We start from the raw sequence: 18,312 nt of genomic DNA on the forward strand, positions 1-18,312 counted from the left end.
CTCTCTGTCTCTCTCTCTCTGTCTCTCTCTCTGTCTCTCTCTCCCTCCCTGTCTCTCTCTCTCTCTCTCTCTCTCTCTCTCTCTCTCTGTGTGTTTATTTCTCTCTGTCTCTGTCTCTTTCTTACTCTCTGTCTCTGTCTCTCTGTCTCTCTCTCCTTTATTTCTCTCTGTCTCTTTCTTTCTCTCTCTCTCTGTCTCTCCCTCTCTGTCTCTCCATCTCTGTCTCTGTCTCTGTCTCTCTCTGTCTCTTTCTTTCTCTCTGTCTCTCCCTCTCTTTCTCTCCCTCTCTGTCTCTCTGTCTCTGTCTCTCTGTCTCTCTGTCTCTCTCTCTCTCTCTCTGTCTCTCTCTCTCTCTCTCTCTCTCTCTCTCTCTCTCTTTCTCTCTCTCTCTCCTCTATAGACATTATTTCCTCAGTTCCTTTTCCTATCCAAGTCTGACTGACCCTCCATCATCAGAAAGTCCCTACTTTCTATAAAGAATGGGATAGCTGTTATTAATTCATAGCCTGTGCCTTTGCTGTGACCTTCTCCCTAGGCAAATACCATTGAGAACAGATCTACATATTCATTTGAAATTTCCTTGGTCAACAACATTCCTGGGACCTTTTTGCACTTGTAGATGGTGATGAACTTGTAGATGATGTAGCTAAACTGCCTTTGCCATATCTAGCCATAACTTGGATAAATTCAGTTAGTAGAAGGGGAATTCCAGTAGTTACAAAGGCATAATAATAGCAGCAAGTTCATGGAATTGTTGTTCTAAGGATTAGCTAAGAATGCAAGGAAAGTTCTTTGTAACCCTTGGAATGCCCTGTAAATGTAGGGTATCTATGACCATGATGACCCAATCAAGTGGGTGACATACATTGCCTCTTGGGTTCAAGCAGACTTGAGACTTCTCCGCCAGCTACCATATTAACTATACTCTCTGCGGGTGTGGGGCTGTCTTGTTGTTTTTTGGGGTCTCCTACAGCATCCAACATGATGTCTTGTATATAAATATCTATCTGAATACTACCACTCTTTCCTCCTCCTCATTTAAAAGATATCTGGAAAGTTCTCCATCTTTTCTGCTAAAGGGAAACCAAATGTATGGGAATCATGGATCTTAAGCTGGAAATTACAGACAAGGAAAGTTAGGTCTGTGGAAATTTAGTGACTTACCCAACATCACACAATTACTGAGTGTCAGAAGAGGAATCTGAACCCAGTTCCTCTAACTCCAAAACCTGTGATCTTTCCAAATACCACAATGCCTCCTCTTAAATTCATTTTTATATGAGCATAAGAAAATTTCTCAAAAGTGAATTTTCAAGGGTATTTCAGTGAAAACATGTATTCTTCCATAGAGAAATGACAGGACTCACCTTGATTTTTCAATGGTAAAGGCATAGTCTCCCTGAGTTTGCTTAAAAGGTTTTTCATTTCTCGCATGTCTCTGCATGAATGACAAACACATCGATGACAGGATTTAGTCAATGTAAGCTGTAAGTACAAATACTTTTAGATATTTTTTATTCATTTCCTTTAAAAACCAGCTAGAGCAAATGTTCTTAAATTTATCTGTGCTGTGGACCCCTCTGGTAGTCTGGTGAAGCCTATGAGCCCCTTCTCAGAATAATGCTTTTAAATGCATAAAATAAAGGACATAAGAAAATAAATGAAGTCCATTACATTAAAATATAGTGATCCAAGTTTAAAATAAAATCAAATTCATAGATCCTAGATTAAGAAACCTCGAGTTAGAGAATGAAGATATGAGTAACAGCTTTCTTATTATAAATTTTATCTCATATTTGGCATTAAACAAATACCTGGTTTTAAATGCAACTTAATTTGGTGAATAGTGGGCTTGAATGCAAGGTCAGAAAGACCTGAAGTTAGATGTTGCTTTGGACTCTTACTAGCTTGTGTCCCTTGGGCAAGTCACTTACCTTATTTAGATCCAAGTTTCCTCACTGAAAAAATGAGGGAAATAATAGCAATTCTATTACGGGATTGTTGGGAGGACCGAATAAGAATGTATATGTAACTGGTGGTGTTTGTTGGTATCCCTCAGGCTCCAGCACTGAAGGGGAACTTCATTGGGCTTTCCAAAAAGGGAATAAAGGACTCCTGTGGGACCAGGGGTTGGGAGTTACTCCTTTGGCACACGTGCTCTGGAAGCTGAGCTCCATTTCCCCCTGGATACTGGATGTGCTGGTAGGACAGTCTGCTCCAGACTTCTTAGGAGAATATTAAAAAAAAAAAAAAAAAAAAAAAACTTTTCTTGCTAGTTTACTGTAGAAAATATTGATTTCTAAAAGTTATTCAGGTCTGGCTAACTGGTAATCAGAGGACTTGTAGGGACCTGACTTGATAATTCCAATGAGGGATTGGAAGGGAGGAAGAAAATAAACAGTTGTTAAATGCTTAATAATTATTAATTATATATTATAATTAACTATTATATATGTTTAAGTATATATAATATATAATTAAATATAATGATTATAATAATAATTAAAAGTGCCAGGCACTTACACATTTTATCTCATTTGATCCTCTCAAGAACTCTAGGACATGGGTGCTATTATAATTATCCTCATTTTACAACTGAGGAAATGGAGAAAGATAGAGGTGAAATGACTTGTCCAGAGTGATATAGGCTGGGTGATGGTGCCTGAGGCTAGATATGAATTCGGGTCTTCCTGATGCCAGGTTGAATGCTCAATCCACTGTGCCACCAGATGCCAAGCTAAGAGAGCCAGTCCAGCTCAGAGGAAATACTACATATGTAAAATGCTCTGGAAACCTTAACCTCGGCATAAACGTGATCTAAAAGGCAGGTTGGTGGTGTAGTGAACAGTGCTGGGTCTGAGTTCAGGAAGACCTGAGTTCAAATATGACCTCAGACACTTACTGTGTGCCCCAGAGGAAGATGCCTATTCTCTTTTCATCTCAGTTTCTTGCTTTATTTTTTAAACCCTTACCTTCATAGTAAAAACTCTAAGACAGAAGGGCAAGGGCTAGGTAAATGGGGTTAAGTGACTTGTCCAGGGTCACACAACTAGGAAGTGTCTGAGGCCACATTTGAATCCAGGCTCTACCAACTCCAGGTCTAGCTCTCTATCCACTGTGCCACCTAGATGCCCCTCAACTCAGTTTCTTCATCTGTAAAATAGGGATAAGAATAACATCTACCTCCTATGACTTGTAAAGAGGATAAAATGAATATTTGTTAAGCACTTTGCAAACCCTCAAATACTATGTGAATGTTAGCTGTTATTAACAATTTTATAAGTATGAATTATGTACATCTGTACATATACATATGTATATTTAAAATTTTATAAATATAAATTATATATATATATACATATATACAATAAAATATAAAAAAAGATGCTCGAGTATAGTTTTTTCTTTTCCTAAAGAATATCCTAGGCTGGGTTGGTCAGTGAGGACAGAAGCCTTTTCTCAAGAGCAAAGCCATGATTCTATAAATATCCAGAACTCCTACTCATATGCTCTCATTCAATGTCTACAGAGCTGATATTAAATGTATATAGATTGACTTCTAGGTCAAAAGACCCTCAGAGAAATGAACCTGGGAAAAATGGAAGAATATGAGAACTCCATTCTATTTGTCTTCCCTGTCCTTAATGACTCTTATGAAGAAATTCAAGTTAATTGGGGGTGGAGATCAGAGTGCCAATGTTATAGAGTATATTTAAATTTTTTTTCTGTTTTTTTTTTTTTTTATCAAATCCATGCTTTTTTTTCCCACAGTTTGATTTTTTATATACCCTCTGAATCTTACTGTTGGCTTCTAAAGCTTCTGAATAGGGAAATTAATTTAGCCAAGGTAAACTTGGCAAGAACTTGATTTTGTAGGGAATAGACCATAGAATTCTCTGTTTTTTCAGTGGTGGTGGTGGTGTGGGGAATCATCCTTGATTGTGTCTGTAGAGTACTATCAATTACATCAGACAGCTTCAGTGCCTGAATTGTTCAATTTTCAAGCTCAGACAAGGTGAGAGTTTTATCAATAATTGCACATAATTACCACATAAACCACTTTTCCCCTATAAACATAGAAATTTAGAAATTAGCTTTGTAATTGTATTATAATTTGGAAGTAGAAATGCAAAGAATACAAATACACTTGTGTCTTAACCTTCTAAAAAGAATATAAAAAATGTTCATTACTTTGTTGATAATTCAAACCACCTGCAATACTCCCAACACACCTCATTCCCTGGAACTGTCCTATATTCAATCAAGTTGCTTTGTGCCAGCTTTGGGGATTAGAGAACAGGGCTATTTGGGTCAGAAGATCACAGAAGGGAGAGCTGAAAGACTCTTTAGAGGCTGGCTAGTCCAATTACCTCATTTATGGGTGAGGACACTGAGGTCTAGTAAAGGGAAACAACTCATCCCAAGTAACAAAGTTCATATTTAAGATCAAGTTCTCCGATTCTAAATCTGAAGCTTTTCCCTCAGGGAGCCTCTCTGCTTCCGTATCGACTGAGGAAAATGTTTTGTAGTAGGACGGGGGATGCTTGACATCATGATAACAGAAAAAATGAAAGAGAATATGAGAAGTTTGGGCTATACATGAGCATGAAGGCTTAAGGAGAGAAGTCCAAAGGAGTTGCCTGAGGCACACTGAGAAAGGTTAAATGACTCTGTCTAATGTCACCCAAGTAATATGGGTTAAAGGTGGAATTTGAAACAAGGTCATTCTGACTAAGCTCAGCACTCTTTCACCCATGCCAGGTGGTGTGTAGTAACATATGTAGTAATTAGAAATTTTGTACTTTTGGACTCCATCTCCCAGAATTCTTTCCTCGTCCCAAAATTCCTTTTCCCTTTTCGTTTATCTGTGTCTTTGTTATTATTTATACAGTTCTGTAACTCCTCCCTTTAGCTTTCTCTTCCAGGCCTGTGGCTTGGGTGAGCTCCCTCTTGACTCTAGCCTTTTAGTTTCCTTTTTGCTTCAAGTTAATTTTATTATTTATTAAAATCATCATTATTTTAAAAAAATCATCATTATTTACTTAATAAATACTTTAATAAAACATTATTTATTAAATAAATCTTATTAAATATAATACTTGGAATATTTTGGATATTAATTTTAATCTTAACAGAGATCAACATATTAAGTAATCTGTGCCATTATTAGGGGCAACTGGGTGTCAGTAGATAGAGTGCTGAGCCTAGAGTAGGAAGACATTAATTCAGATCAAGCCTCAAGTACTTACTGGCTGTGTAACAGTGGACAAGTCACTTAAGCTCTGTTTTCTCATCAGTAAAATGAGGATATTATTAGCACTTGCCTCCCAGGGTTGTGGTTTAGATAAAATTTCATAAGTTCTTAGCACAAGTGCCTGGCACAGAGTAAGTGCTATATAAATTTTAGCTATTTTTTATGGTTTCTTTTTACCCAAATGAAACTAAAATATTGTTGTTTTTGTTTTTTTAATTAAGGAATCACTTACTTCCTGGCAACCAAATAGGTTCAGAGAAAGAGCCCTTTCTTAAGGCAGTGAGGTGGTAAGGTAGAAAGACCAGTGGGCCTGGAGCTGTTGTGTTTCCTTCTGCCTCCTTTCACACCTGCACCACTCCACAGCAGAGTAAACTAGAAACAATCAGGGGATCTCATTCCCCCTGGAGGAATTCCCTTTATTACTTTACAAAGGAACATAATATACTTCTTCTCTGAGGATTCAGTGATGTGTAGTGAGCTGAGGTGGTCAGGTTTTGGCATTGGTTCTGTCACTAACATGCTGTCTGACTGCACTTCATTGCTCTGGATTGACGGTGCATCATTTGAAAAATACAGGAGGATGTGAGAATTAAAATTAAAATCTAAAACACTCCAAGTATTATATTTATAAAGCATATTAAGACTAACTTGAAGCAAAGGAAAATAAAAAAAAAAAACAACTAGAGCTTACCCAGCCGTGCAGGCAGGAAAAGTGAGAAAGAGGCAGAGTTACAGCCAACTATATACAAAACATGATGGAGAGATTAAAAGGAACTCTGGGAAATACTAAAGAAATTCTAGGGAATATAGTTTAATTGTTACAAAATTTCTACTTATTCAAGGAGATGGATCTCTTTGGAGTAGATGATTTTTTTTTTAAGCTTTTACCTTCTATCTTTTTTTTTGTTGTTTTTTTTTGTTGTTTTTTTTTTTTTTTTAAACCCTTGTACTTCGGTGTATTGTCTCATAGGTGGAAGAGTGGTAAGGGAGGGCAATGGGGGTCAAGTGACTTGCCCAGGGTCACACAGCTGGGAAGTGGCTGAGGCCGGGTTTGAACCTAGGACCTCCTGTCTCTAGGCCTGACTCTCACTCCACTGAGCTACCCAGCAGCCCCCTCTTCTATCTTAAAATCAATACTGTGTATTGGTTTCAAGGTGGAAGAGTGGTAAGGGCTAAGCAATGGGGGGGTAAGTCAGTGATGGGCAAACTATGGCCTGTGGGCCCCCTGAAATATTTTATCCAGCAGTGGGACATTATTCCTAATCTGACGAATACAATGAGTAGGATACAATACAATGAAACTCTGAAAGAGATGCCTTAGAAACAGATTGACAGATGAGCATTTCCTTTCCTTTGGCCCCCTCTTTAAAAAGTTGGCCATCACTGGGGTAAGTGACTTGCCCAGGGTCACACAGTTGGGAAGTATTTGAGGCCAAATTTTAACCCAGGACCTTCTGTTTCTAGACCTGGCTCTCAATCTGCTCACCCACTTAGGGTAAGAAATAAAATGGATACATATAAAATTATTAGGGTTTTATTGAAAGCCATATTGATAATTAAAGCCACGTGCCTGATAAGAGCTAGTTCAAATGCCTCACCATACCTTCCCACTTGGCTTCTTCAGCAGGAAAGAGGAAGTACCAATTCTGTCCTGAGACTTTATACCTTTGTTCTCATAATCACACTTCCTGCCCACCTGTATCACGCAAGAGGAATCATGGGAAATGTAGTTTTTAAGAGTCTAAATGTTCACAGGAAGTTTAGACCAGGGACCTCAAAATTTCTGATATCATACTAGCTGCCTTCAAGTAGATGATCTTTTAAGTAACTTCCAGTTCTATGGCAGGCAGAAGAGGGGTCTGCTTTTTGAAGCCTGGTCTAAGATGTCTGGACCTCTTGTGCCTTCTAACACTGTCATCTGGGGGAGCTCTCTAAATGCAGAACTCTCCTTTCAAAGAACACTTACTTTTCAGTATTCTCAATATCTGTGGAAACCTGCCAGGAATGATGCTGAATGTCTACCGCTGAAGACTGAGTATCCTCTAGAATGGGGACTTCTGGACCCTCTTCAGTTTTGCATTCCAAGCTCTTGATCACCGCTCCAGGTTCCTTTCCTAAGGGAGGAAAATGTGAAGAATCACAAATCTGAGTTCTACACCAAGCACAAGTCTCTAAGAGGGACCAAACATTTTGGTTGAAGATAACTGTACTTATCAGTAATTAACTACTTTGTTAGTTTGGGTAAACATTTGTATGCTTTGGTAAACATTTATAAATACATACACTCATACACATATGCATCTGTATCATATATATGTATCTATGTATCTACACACATTTATATGGATATCTGTGTATATGTATACATACACACACTCACACATTGTTGCTCATTCTTCATTTTCAAAAGGGGGGCATCCTGACTTGCCCATTGATTGGAATTAAGTGAGGCAGAATGGCATGAAGTCAGCAGCCTCACTTTCTATTTTAGATTTTTAAAAAATATTTTTATTTTTATTTTGAATATTTTCCCATAGTTACATATTTCATGTTCTTTCCCTCTCCCCCAAACACCCCTAACCCTCCTTAGCCAACACACAATTCCACTGGGTTTTACATGTATCATTGATCAAGACCTAATTCCATGTTATTGATAGTTGGACTAGAGTTATCGTTTAGTGTCTACCTCTCCAATAATATACCCATCAGCCCATGTGTTCAAGCAGTTGTTTTTCTTCTGTGTTTCTCCTCCCACAGTTCTTCCTCTGAATGTGGCTAGTTTTCTTTCTCATAAGTCCCTCAGCCTTGCTCTGGATCCTTACATTGCTGCTAGAAGAGAAGTCCATTATGTTCAATTGTAGCACGGTGTCTTTTAGACTTTTCAAAGAAGAGAGGCAAGATAAAAGTCAGGATGAGTGGCTCTGGCCCCGGCTTCAGCGGATGCCCCTCGGTGTCTCCAACATCTGACCGAGCTCTAAGCACTCCACAGCATCTGCTTTAGACACCTTCTTGGCCATTGGAACAAACTGTTCTACATCCATCCTCCCATTTGGTTGGGAGAAGTCACCAGTGGCTTTGAGGGCTGGTGGTTACTTTTCACCTGGCTTAGCCCTTCTGCCAAGATGACTTATCTAAGATGTGGCTGCTACACATAATACAGCTTCTTGGAACCACTGGCAAAAAGTTGAGTGACAGGTGAGCCCCCAAAGCAGGATAAGTAGCCATGAAAAGGGGTCAGCAAGTCTTTTTGGGGTGTTTGGAGGGGATTAGCATCTCTAGGGTGATAATATACATATGCACACATATGTATGAGTGTATATACATATACCTATACTCAAGCATACATATATAATGACAATACAAAGCTGAGTATTCTGTGTGTATGTACATTTGTAAAGTACTAGATCTATGTAGAGAGTTTCTTTTTTTAAAACAATTTTTTATTTTTTTAGAAAAATTTTCCATGGTTACATGATTCATGTTCTTCCTCTCTCCCCTCCCACCCCCCATAGCAGATGTGCATTTCCACTGGTTTCTTCATGTGTCGTCGATCAAGACCTATTTCCATATTATTGATAGTTGCATTGGGGTGGTCATTCAGAGTCTACATCCCAAATCATGTCTGTATCAACTCATGTGTTTTTAATATATATATCCATGTATTTATTTGTTTGTTTGTTTGTTTAGAAAAATTTAAGTATATATGTAAAGTACTGGATCTATGTAGTTTCCAGTGAGAAATTATAGCTAGCAGTGCAAATATGTATGTATGTATATATATATATATACGCATATATATATATATTTATATATTTGGGTTTGTCTGCATGAAACACATATTTATTGAACGCCTACTAAGTTCCAGGTACTGTATTAATTAGAATCTTGAACCCTTAGACTATGTTTCCCACAATTCCCTTTCCCTTTTGTGTTTGTGCATCCTTACGTGGTTTGTATATTAGTTTCAGGCTTTCCTCCCTCTGCTTCTCTCTCTTCCACATGAGTGGCTTGGGTGAGTTCCCTCTAGTTTCAATGATAAACTTTATAAATATTAAACTTGGAGATAATGGGTATTAATTTTTAAAATCTACAGTACCATGCTAGGTCCTGGGGATACAAAGACAAAAGTAAGACAGTCCCTGCGTCCAAGAAGCTTACATTCTTCTTGAAGTGAATAAAGCATATTTGTAGATAGGCAAACACAAGATATATGTAGTGACCAGAGTGGAGTGACTTAACAGAGGAAACAAGAAAGACTTCTTCATGAAATGGCTCTTGATCTGAGCCATGAAGAGAGCCAGAATTTCCAAGGGATGGCAATAGAGAGGAAGAACCTCCTAGCCCCGGCGACAGTTTGTAAATACATGGAAGAGGGAGATTGTACGACATGTATGGGGAAAAGCAGAGAAAAGCTGAAATGGAAAGTACATGATGAGAAATAATGTATAATCATTTTGGAAAACTAGACTGGAATCAGATTATGAAGGATTGAAAATGTCCAACACTGGCTTTGTTTTTTATCCTGCTGCAGAGACACACCAACACTTCTTGAACAGATGAATGTTTTTTAAAAAATCATATATACATATATATGCATATATATGGTTTTTACACAAGCGTGTATATATGTATTTATAATGTACATAATATAGTACATATAAATATCCCAGTGGTAAAGCAAAGACAACATCACTTTTGAGCTCTGAACAGAGACTCTCTGATATCAGTATCAACTCAAAAATCTCAAATGTATTTAAGGGATCCCCAGAGAGCACTGGCATTTCTCAGATTGATCTCTTTTTTTCTTAAACCTTTACCTTCCGTCTTAGAATCAATACTATGTATTGTTCCAAGGCAGAAGGGCTAGATAAGGGCTAGGCAGTGAGGGTTAAGTGACTTGCCCAGGATCACACAGCTGGAAAGCCATGAATGGGAAATGATTCATTTCTCCACCTTTTAAACAAGTTGTATCATTATTGATCCTTCAGGAATTATAGTAGAAGAAATATATCTTAAGAACAGATTGCACCTAGAACCTAATTTGCTTATTTAGTTTTATTGATGCTTTTTGTTTTTACACTACATCATTTTTCAATATGCCTTCCTTCCTTATCTTGAACCATTCTTTGTAACAAAAGCAATTTAGCTAATTAACCTACACAGTGATTGTATCTGACAATGTAATGTTATGTACTTGCAGTCCCCCATATCTCTACCAAGAAGAGGGAAGTGTGATTCATCATCTGTTATTCAGGACCATGAATGATCATTGCGATTATTCTAAATTGCCCTCCTTTTATCATTGCTCTCATTTGCATTTTTGTAGTCATTGCATATAGTCATTTTACCTTGTTTTATTATGTTTCACTTCAGAGATATTGAGCTTTTTACAAATTGAAGATTTGTGGCAACTCTGTGTCAAGCAAGTCTATTGACACAAATTTTCCCAACAGCATGTGCTCATATCGTGCCTCTGTCATATTTTTGTAATTTTTACAATACTTTAAATCTTTTCATTATTATTGTAATTGTTTCAGGGCACCATGAACTGTGCCCATATAAGACAGTGAAATTATTGGATAAATGTTGTATGTTATAACTAATCGACAATTCCATCAGCTCTCTTTCCTTTGGCCTCAATATTCCCTGAGACACAATAATATTAAAATTAGGCCAATTTTTCTCCTATAATGGCCTCTAAGTGTTTAAGGGAAAGAGTTAATTAAGGTGGCAAACTTCACTGTTGTCTTATTTTAAGAAATTGCCACAGCCATCCCAACCTTTAGGAACCACAAAACTGATTAATCAGCAGCCAGCAGCATTGGGGCAAAACCTTCCACCAGAACAAAGATTTGACTTGCTGAAGGCTCAGATAATGGTTAGCATTTTTTAGCAATAACGTATGGTTCATACATCTTTCCCTGTTTAAGCAGATTCCTTATATTCATTATTTCTAAGAATATCATGATATTTTATCAGATTCCTATTAATGACTTATTCAGCCTTTTCTCCAGATAATGTGAACTGTGAGACATTGCTGCATTTCACTTTTTTCTTGTTTTGATAATTACTTCCACTCAAAAAAATCTTGTCAGATGGAGTAGATATTTTTTAGTTCTAGAGAAAAGGCAAGAAATTTCTCACAGAGGCAGCTAAGGTGGAAAGAGCCCTGGATTTAGAGTCAGATAGGAGTTTGAGTCTGAGTTCTTGTGCTTACTAAACTTTATGATCTTAGATAAATCACTTAAAGGATTCAGGGCTCAAGTTCCACATCTATAGAATTAGGATTATAACTTTGCCATTTTCAAAATTCAGCTCAATCACCAACTTCTACATGAAGCTATTCCTAATCCCTCAACTCCAAATTCCTTTCCCCCACAAATCTCATGCACACAAACACCAACAACATCTTGTTAGAATAATCAGCTCATTTGAAAACTGGCACCTCAGGTCTACATGGTTCTCTCCTTTGTTGCTTTTGTGAGTTGATATTAAAAGAAGTTGATTTGTTCAGTTCTTTTAGTCAGATTTGCTTCTTTATGTCCCCATTTGGGTTTTATTTTTGCAAAGGTACTGGAGTAGTTTGCCATTTCCTTCTCCAGTTTAATTGACAGATGAGGAAACTGAGGCAAACAGGATTAAGTGACTTGTCCAGAGTCACACAGCTATGAAGTGATCGAGGTCAGATTTGAACCCAAGAAGAAGAGTCTTCTTGACTTCAAGCTTGATACCACTAGTTGCCCAGAATAAATTAGAGTTTATATTTTTAAAAGTATATATATTCAAAGAAATGAAAACAATGATCATAGTTACTCTAAGCCTGGAGTTAGTAAGGAAAATTCTTCACAGTTAGGCAGATATTTGATGCTCAGTCATCATTTACATTTACATTTGTCTCTAGCTAATCTCTGCCTCTTTGTGGCAAATTCAGGTTACCAGAAACATTTGGTTAAAGAAGAAAGCAGAAAATGTCCCATTACAGTATCTGTTAAGGAGTTAGAGTTAGGAGAAGTAGAGGAGAGAGTATACCTTTTCTTGGAATTCCCCATGGTCCTAGAGGGGATGGTTATAAATGGGAGCAGTAGCCTGAGTTTTCCACTCCAACAGAGCTTTAGGACTGAGTATCCTCCTTTATCTCTCCCTTCTCTGTCTTTCACTGGTTGCTCCAGTGCTGCTGATTCTTTCCAGCTTTTGAGGCCCCTACTCCTTCCTCTTTGAAGTCAGACCCTTGAAATTTCTCCTAGTTTCTGGGATAGTTTCTTGTTTTAGTTCTTAGAAGTGTGAGCAAGTCCTTTACCTGGTCAAAACAGACTATCTGTCATGTCAAACTGTAATATTTTTGATTCAAGGAAATATATGGGACTTGTTCATACCTAGTTATCTTTGATTGATCCAAATAAGAAATGTTCTCACTTAACTCCAATTGCTTTTAAGTGAAGGTGGAGGTTAATCTAGGAATCCCCATCCTTATACGGTCTTGCTCCCACACCCAATATTTTAATCTGTCTTCTGCAAATCTGTTGGAGTCTGCTTGGCCAAGTCCATTGACCCAAATACTGTGCAGCACTTGGGTGACTTAGTAAGACTTTCTATTATTCTTTTTGAATCCCCCTTCCCCAAGGTAAGTAATTATAAAGTGAGTTACTGTACCTCACTTTACCCTTTTGTATAAATGAATTCAAACATGAAAAAAATGCTCTTCACTCAAGAGTGTTAGGGCAAGTCTGTGTGTCAGAATTTGCAAATAAAATAGTTGGGGGGAAAGGGGAAAACATCATACTCCTTTTCCAACTGGGAAAAATACAACTTGTGGGAAGCCAATAAGAGAATAGATAAAAATCTGAGACCCCTCTTTTGACCCCTTTTATGATCCATACCTTTTCTTATTGGAAAAACATTATAAACTTATTGAAAAGCTTTGAGTCCTTAGCAGACCAGCAGCTACTGAGTTAACAATTTCTCTCCTTGATAATTAAGAAGCCTGAACTCTAAAAAAATATATTACTTAGATAATCAGGCTGGAGACAGACAAAGCTAGATAGGACTTTATCTGACCAGGTGCAATCCTATAAATCTAGAAGATAGGACTCAATTAGTAAAAATCTCTATGAAATATATTTCTGCTCCCAGAATTAAACTCCTGCTAATTGGTGGTTGGAATTTGGCCTTTGACCCTGGATCTATCTCTCTACCTTTTACGCTTTAATGAGTTTTTGTATGATTTGTAACCCCTTCACAGATGTGATTCTTTCTCTGTGTTCTTTGTTTGAAACCAGTATAAAATAAACTCAAAGCTCTATAGCAGTTGGAGCAGCTATGAGCTAACTACTAGTCTGGCTGTTCTCAGTTTTCTGTTTCTGGTCTTTTCAATCTGACTCCACTAAACGCTACTTAGGACCCACAAAAATATAGAGCTGGCTCTCTATAACAACTAAGAGACTTTTTTGGATTTAGGATCCCCATTTAAGGTAGCCAGTCGAAGCCTCATCAGAGTGACGATATTAAGCAACAGGAGACAGCTAGCTGGCTCAGTAGATTGAGAGCCAGGACTAGAGATGAGAGGTCCTGGTTTCAAATGTGACCTCAGACATTTCCCATCTGTGTGACCTTAAGCAAGTCACTTAACCTCCATTGTGCAGCCCTTAACATTCTTCTGCCTTAGAACCTTAAAAAATCATATGTAAGCAATACTAATATCTATAGGCTATGCAAAATTGTCCAATTACAGACCATATAGTTAAGAAAACAACTAAGTAGAGTTAGGAAATGACAATATATATGTGACTCCGAAACAAACAATAAATGTATAAGAGAAAAAAACAGGAGCATACAGCAATGCAATGTATCAATGAACATATATAATTACATGTAAAGCAAACATTGCATTGACATTACATGTGGGTGAGAATGTAAGTGTAGGGGGTCAGTTTAGTCCAGTGATGGTGAACCTTTTAGAGATGGAGTTCTGGGCTTTCTCCCCCTCTCCCTCACATAGTTCTGGGCCCCTCTCTTCCACATGTTGGGCATGCCCCACAGCCCCCTTACTCCACACAGGGGAAGGAGGAAGCACTACCACTGGGATGCTGGGCAGAGGGGTGGGTGAAGTGAGGAATGTCCTCAGTCAGTATAGAGAGGGGGAGGGAAGTGGTCTGAGTGTTCTGCTCCCCTCCAGCTCTGCTGTCTGTGAGCTGCCCACCCTCCCCCTGTGCGCTCCCATTGGCTGCTGAGCAGAGGGACGGAGGATATGACAAAATGTCATCAGGCACAGTTGAGAGGGGGAGAGCAGCTCTGCCCTAGTCCCTCTGCCTTTCTAGTAATGAACTCTGTGGTTGGGAGGTGGGGAAGAAGGATAGCTGAGTGCCCACAGAGAGCACTCTGCATGCCATCCTTGGCACCCGTGCCATAGGTTTTCCATCACTGGTCTAGTTAGTGGTATCAAACTCTAATAAAAACAGATCTCTGTGTGCTGCATGGGAACTTAGAAAAATCACAAAATAACATTACCTATTTTCAATTCTTTTGTTAACTATTTATGATTATATTTTTAATCTGGTTCTCATGCAGGGCTATGGATTTGATACCTTTGGACTCTGGATAATTATCCTATTCCACTTAAAGTAGATAAAAATATGCTTCATTTTGACATATTTACCAGAAAAGATTACAAGTTGATTTTCACAAGGTGTGAACATGAACTAGATACTTCTCTAGCTGCAACAGAAAGTCTGTTTAGATTGGCTGAGGGCCTTGGTCACATCCTATGGGGCCCAGATAAAACCATCAAGCTAGTTGGAATGGTGGAGTCAAGTGGTTGGCAGAGAAGAGAAGAGGCTGTGCCAACTAAACCCCTGAGAAGGAATCTATTAGTGGGGAGGAGCAGAACCCAAGAAACCAGCCTCAGGCTCAGTTTTCTTTCCATCCCCCTTGGCCAGAGGGGCATCTGAAGGATATAGCTTTTACCTTAGGATCTTAGCAATGTCCCTGGAATGACTGATGGCAGACAGAGTCTACATCGGAAGCCAAGAATAGATAGATTCAATTAGGAAAGAAAATTCAAGGTTCTTCAAAGAGCCTAGCAGAAAAGCTGCACCCTACCTGAGGAAAATAGCTTGGGAATTCCAGCAAAAAGACTTCCGGGAGAAGTGAGTTATCCTTTCATTACACGTCCTTTTTAAGTGGAGCCAAATTCCCCTGGATGGGGAATACAATCCCTGTATGGACTGGTGGGAGAAAGTGTCACAGACTTTGGGGAGGAGTGTATGTACCATCTGTACCAATTATATCACTGTAGTAAATACCCTTTTCTAAAAGCTCATTTAAAGTCTGGTTGACTTATATAAACTGATAATCATGAGAGAAAGCATACTGGCAAGGGCTTGAGAGCCATATATTATTAGAAAAACAGTTTCCCAATCTATCGAGGTTATCCCCAGTGCCCTGGGGAGAGGTAGCAGCCACCAGAACATTTACACTCGGATGTGTGTATGTATGCATGTAGGTGAGGATGGCTAGGTGACACAGTGGATAGTGCCAGGCTTGAAGTCATCTCATCTTCCTGAATGCAAATCTGGCTTTCAGACATTTATTAGCTGTGTGACCCTGGGCAAGTCACTTGACCCTAAGTTTCCTCTGTTTCCTCATCTATAAAATGAGCTGGAGAAGGAAATGGCAAACCACTCCAGTATCTTAGTCATGGAAACCCCAAACAGGGTCCTGAAGAGTCAGATACAACTGAAATGAATGAACAATAATGCATGTGTCTGTATGCATGTTGTCTCTCTTGATGGAATGTAAGATCCCTGAGGGCAAAGAATGCTTCACTGATGCTTGGTTTTCCCTAGGATGGTGCTTTATACAAGAGCATTTATTAAGTATTTATTATGTGTCAGGCACTATGGTAGAGAGTAAGGATGCAAAAACAAAAGTGAAAAAAAACCTGCCCTCAAAGAAATTATATGCTAACGGAGAGATAGCTTGAACACATTTAGTAATACAAAATGATTGCTGATTGAGCCAGTGAAATAGTAGAAGTAAAATCACCCTATAAACTGTGCCATTATTATCTTCATAATTATTACGATTGTATCTCTGACCAGACTACATTGGGTACTACTTAACAGCTATAAAAATATTTCACACTCTTAGGCTTACAAAGTACTTTCCTGGCAATAACTTTTTGAGCTAGATAGTACAAATATCAGTATCCCTATTTTATATGAAAGGGGACTGAGGTTCAGAGATATGAAGTGACTTTCTCAGAGTTATACCATTAAGACATGTCACATTCAGACTTTTGCATAAGTCATTTGACTCTCTACCTGCTGGGAGGCAGAGTGCTACAACAGAAGGAATGTGAGTTTTTGAGTCAGAGGTTCTATTTGGAATTCTGATGTTCCCACATCCTACTAGTATGGCCTCGCACAATTTGCTTAACTTGTCTGGGCTTTGATTTTATTTACCACTTGTAAAAAGAGAGTATTCAACTAGATGATTTCTATAAATCCTTTTTGGATCGAAATTAATTATCCTATGATCTTCTCACTCTATATTGCTATCATGCTTTCCAAGCTATGACACAGCAGCAATGGGAAGTCAAGGACAGAGCCATTAAGGATTCTAGGCACCTTTCACAAAGGTACAGAAAAACAAAACATCTCATCCATCAGCCAATTCATAAAAAACGAGTTGACTGATTAGGATCATTTGATCATACTGTGTTTACTTTATGTACACTTATGCTTAGCTGTGGAAACCACCCAGGGAATTATTTTGTGATTGTGTGGTCTACTGTGGTGCTTAAATTAATTGCACACCTAATTCAGCACAGACCGAGCATTTCATAGTTGTGGAGCACTGACCTCATAAAAGTATTTGCATCTAGCCTCCAGGCAGAGCACAACCAGGCTGTATACCAGCCACCTGGCGGCTCCTGGGCAGGGGCAGACTTGGCTTCAGAGACTGAGAGGAGCAATGAAAACCTGGGAAATCAGGTGCTGGCTGTTTCAATGGTCAGATCTACTTTCTTCGGAACCTCTAAGAGGTAGGGTCACTCAGGCACTTGGGAGACACTTGCTTTATACTCCAATGGATACCCTGTGGCATGAGGATGTGGATGACAGAGCAGGGAAGCAATGTTAGATGTCATGTCTATCTGAAGTCTATCATCTTTTAAGGGATGACCTTTATGAGCTTTCCCTGGCTTCTCACAAAGGGACCCAGTCATGGCCCAGTCATATAATTAGTCAGAAGGTTACCAATGCACCATAGTCTAGGTCTGACTCACACCATGGTGGCTTAGGTCTGATACTGGAAGAAAATGAGATACTCATAAGTCTTTCTACAGTTAACACAGGGAGGTTTATGGCCATGGCATGAAAAGGATATAGCAAATAGAAAGTACCTTCTGCCCCTTCTACTCACTTCCACTGCTCCAACAGGGCAGGATAAAATTACTTGAGTGACTTTAGGACCAAATATAAGGGTCTAAAAACACATAGGTGGGTCTTTTAAATGCCTTTATGTGATAGGGTAAGTATGAAACAAGTAAGAAGCAAAGTCAGTTCCTCGGTGTAAGCCTCTGCCCCTCTGTCAATTAATTATTGGGGACAACTTCTTGCCTTTTGGGGAAAGAACTAACCTAAGCCATGTGGCAAGGGGAATAAAAGGGGGAATTCTGATAGGCTGTAGATGGATAGATCCTGAAAGTCTTCTAGAGGACCTCTCATCATTTGAATGGTATTAGTGCTATTGTTGGACAACTCAAATCCTGAGAATGCAAGGAGCTGTCCAAAAGGAATACTAGAGGAAAAAGAAAAAGAAATCAAAATGAAAAAGATAGAATAAAGGAAAATAAATAAAAAATGTAATGGCACCCTGGAGGAATGACCACATGTCTAAAGGGAACAAAGATAAGAAATCCTACACTTGGGGCCAGCCAGGTAGCTCAGTCGATTGAGAGTCAAGCCTAGAGACAGGAGATCTTGGCTTTAAGTTTGGCCTCAGACCCACCCTGGCTGTGTGACCATGGGCACCCCCATTGCCTAGCCCTTACCACTCTT

General features: G+C 38.8%; 1 protein-coding gene across 2 annotated transcripts in view; it reads right to left on the bottom strand.

Annotated features, from left to right (window-relative positions):
* LOC123231463 (regulator of G protein signaling 7 binding protein) overlaps positions 1-18,312 on the bottom strand; it is a 127,653-nt gene that overhangs the window by 18,189 nt on the left and 91,152 nt on the right. Inside the window, exons 4-5 of one of the 2 annotated variants that reach the window (XM_044657720.1) lie at positions 7,221-7,368; positions 1,368-1,438 (exon numbers count right to left, since the gene is read on the bottom strand). In XM_044657720.1, the coding sequence (XP_044513655.1) occupies positions 1,368-1,438; positions 7,221-7,368 (219 nt within the window). Of the gene's footprint in view, positions 1-1,363; positions 1,439-7,220; positions 7,369-18,312 lie in introns of those variants that run through there. The other variant, XM_044657721.1, reaches the window with a different exon arrangement.

The sequence above is a fragment of the Gracilinanus agilis genome, chromosome 1 (genome assembly GCF_016433145.1).
Source record: "Gracilinanus agilis isolate LMUSP501 chromosome 1, AgileGrace, whole genome shotgun sequence".
NCBI lineage: Eukaryota > Metazoa > Chordata > Mammalia > Didelphimorphia > Didelphidae > Gracilinanus > Gracilinanus agilis.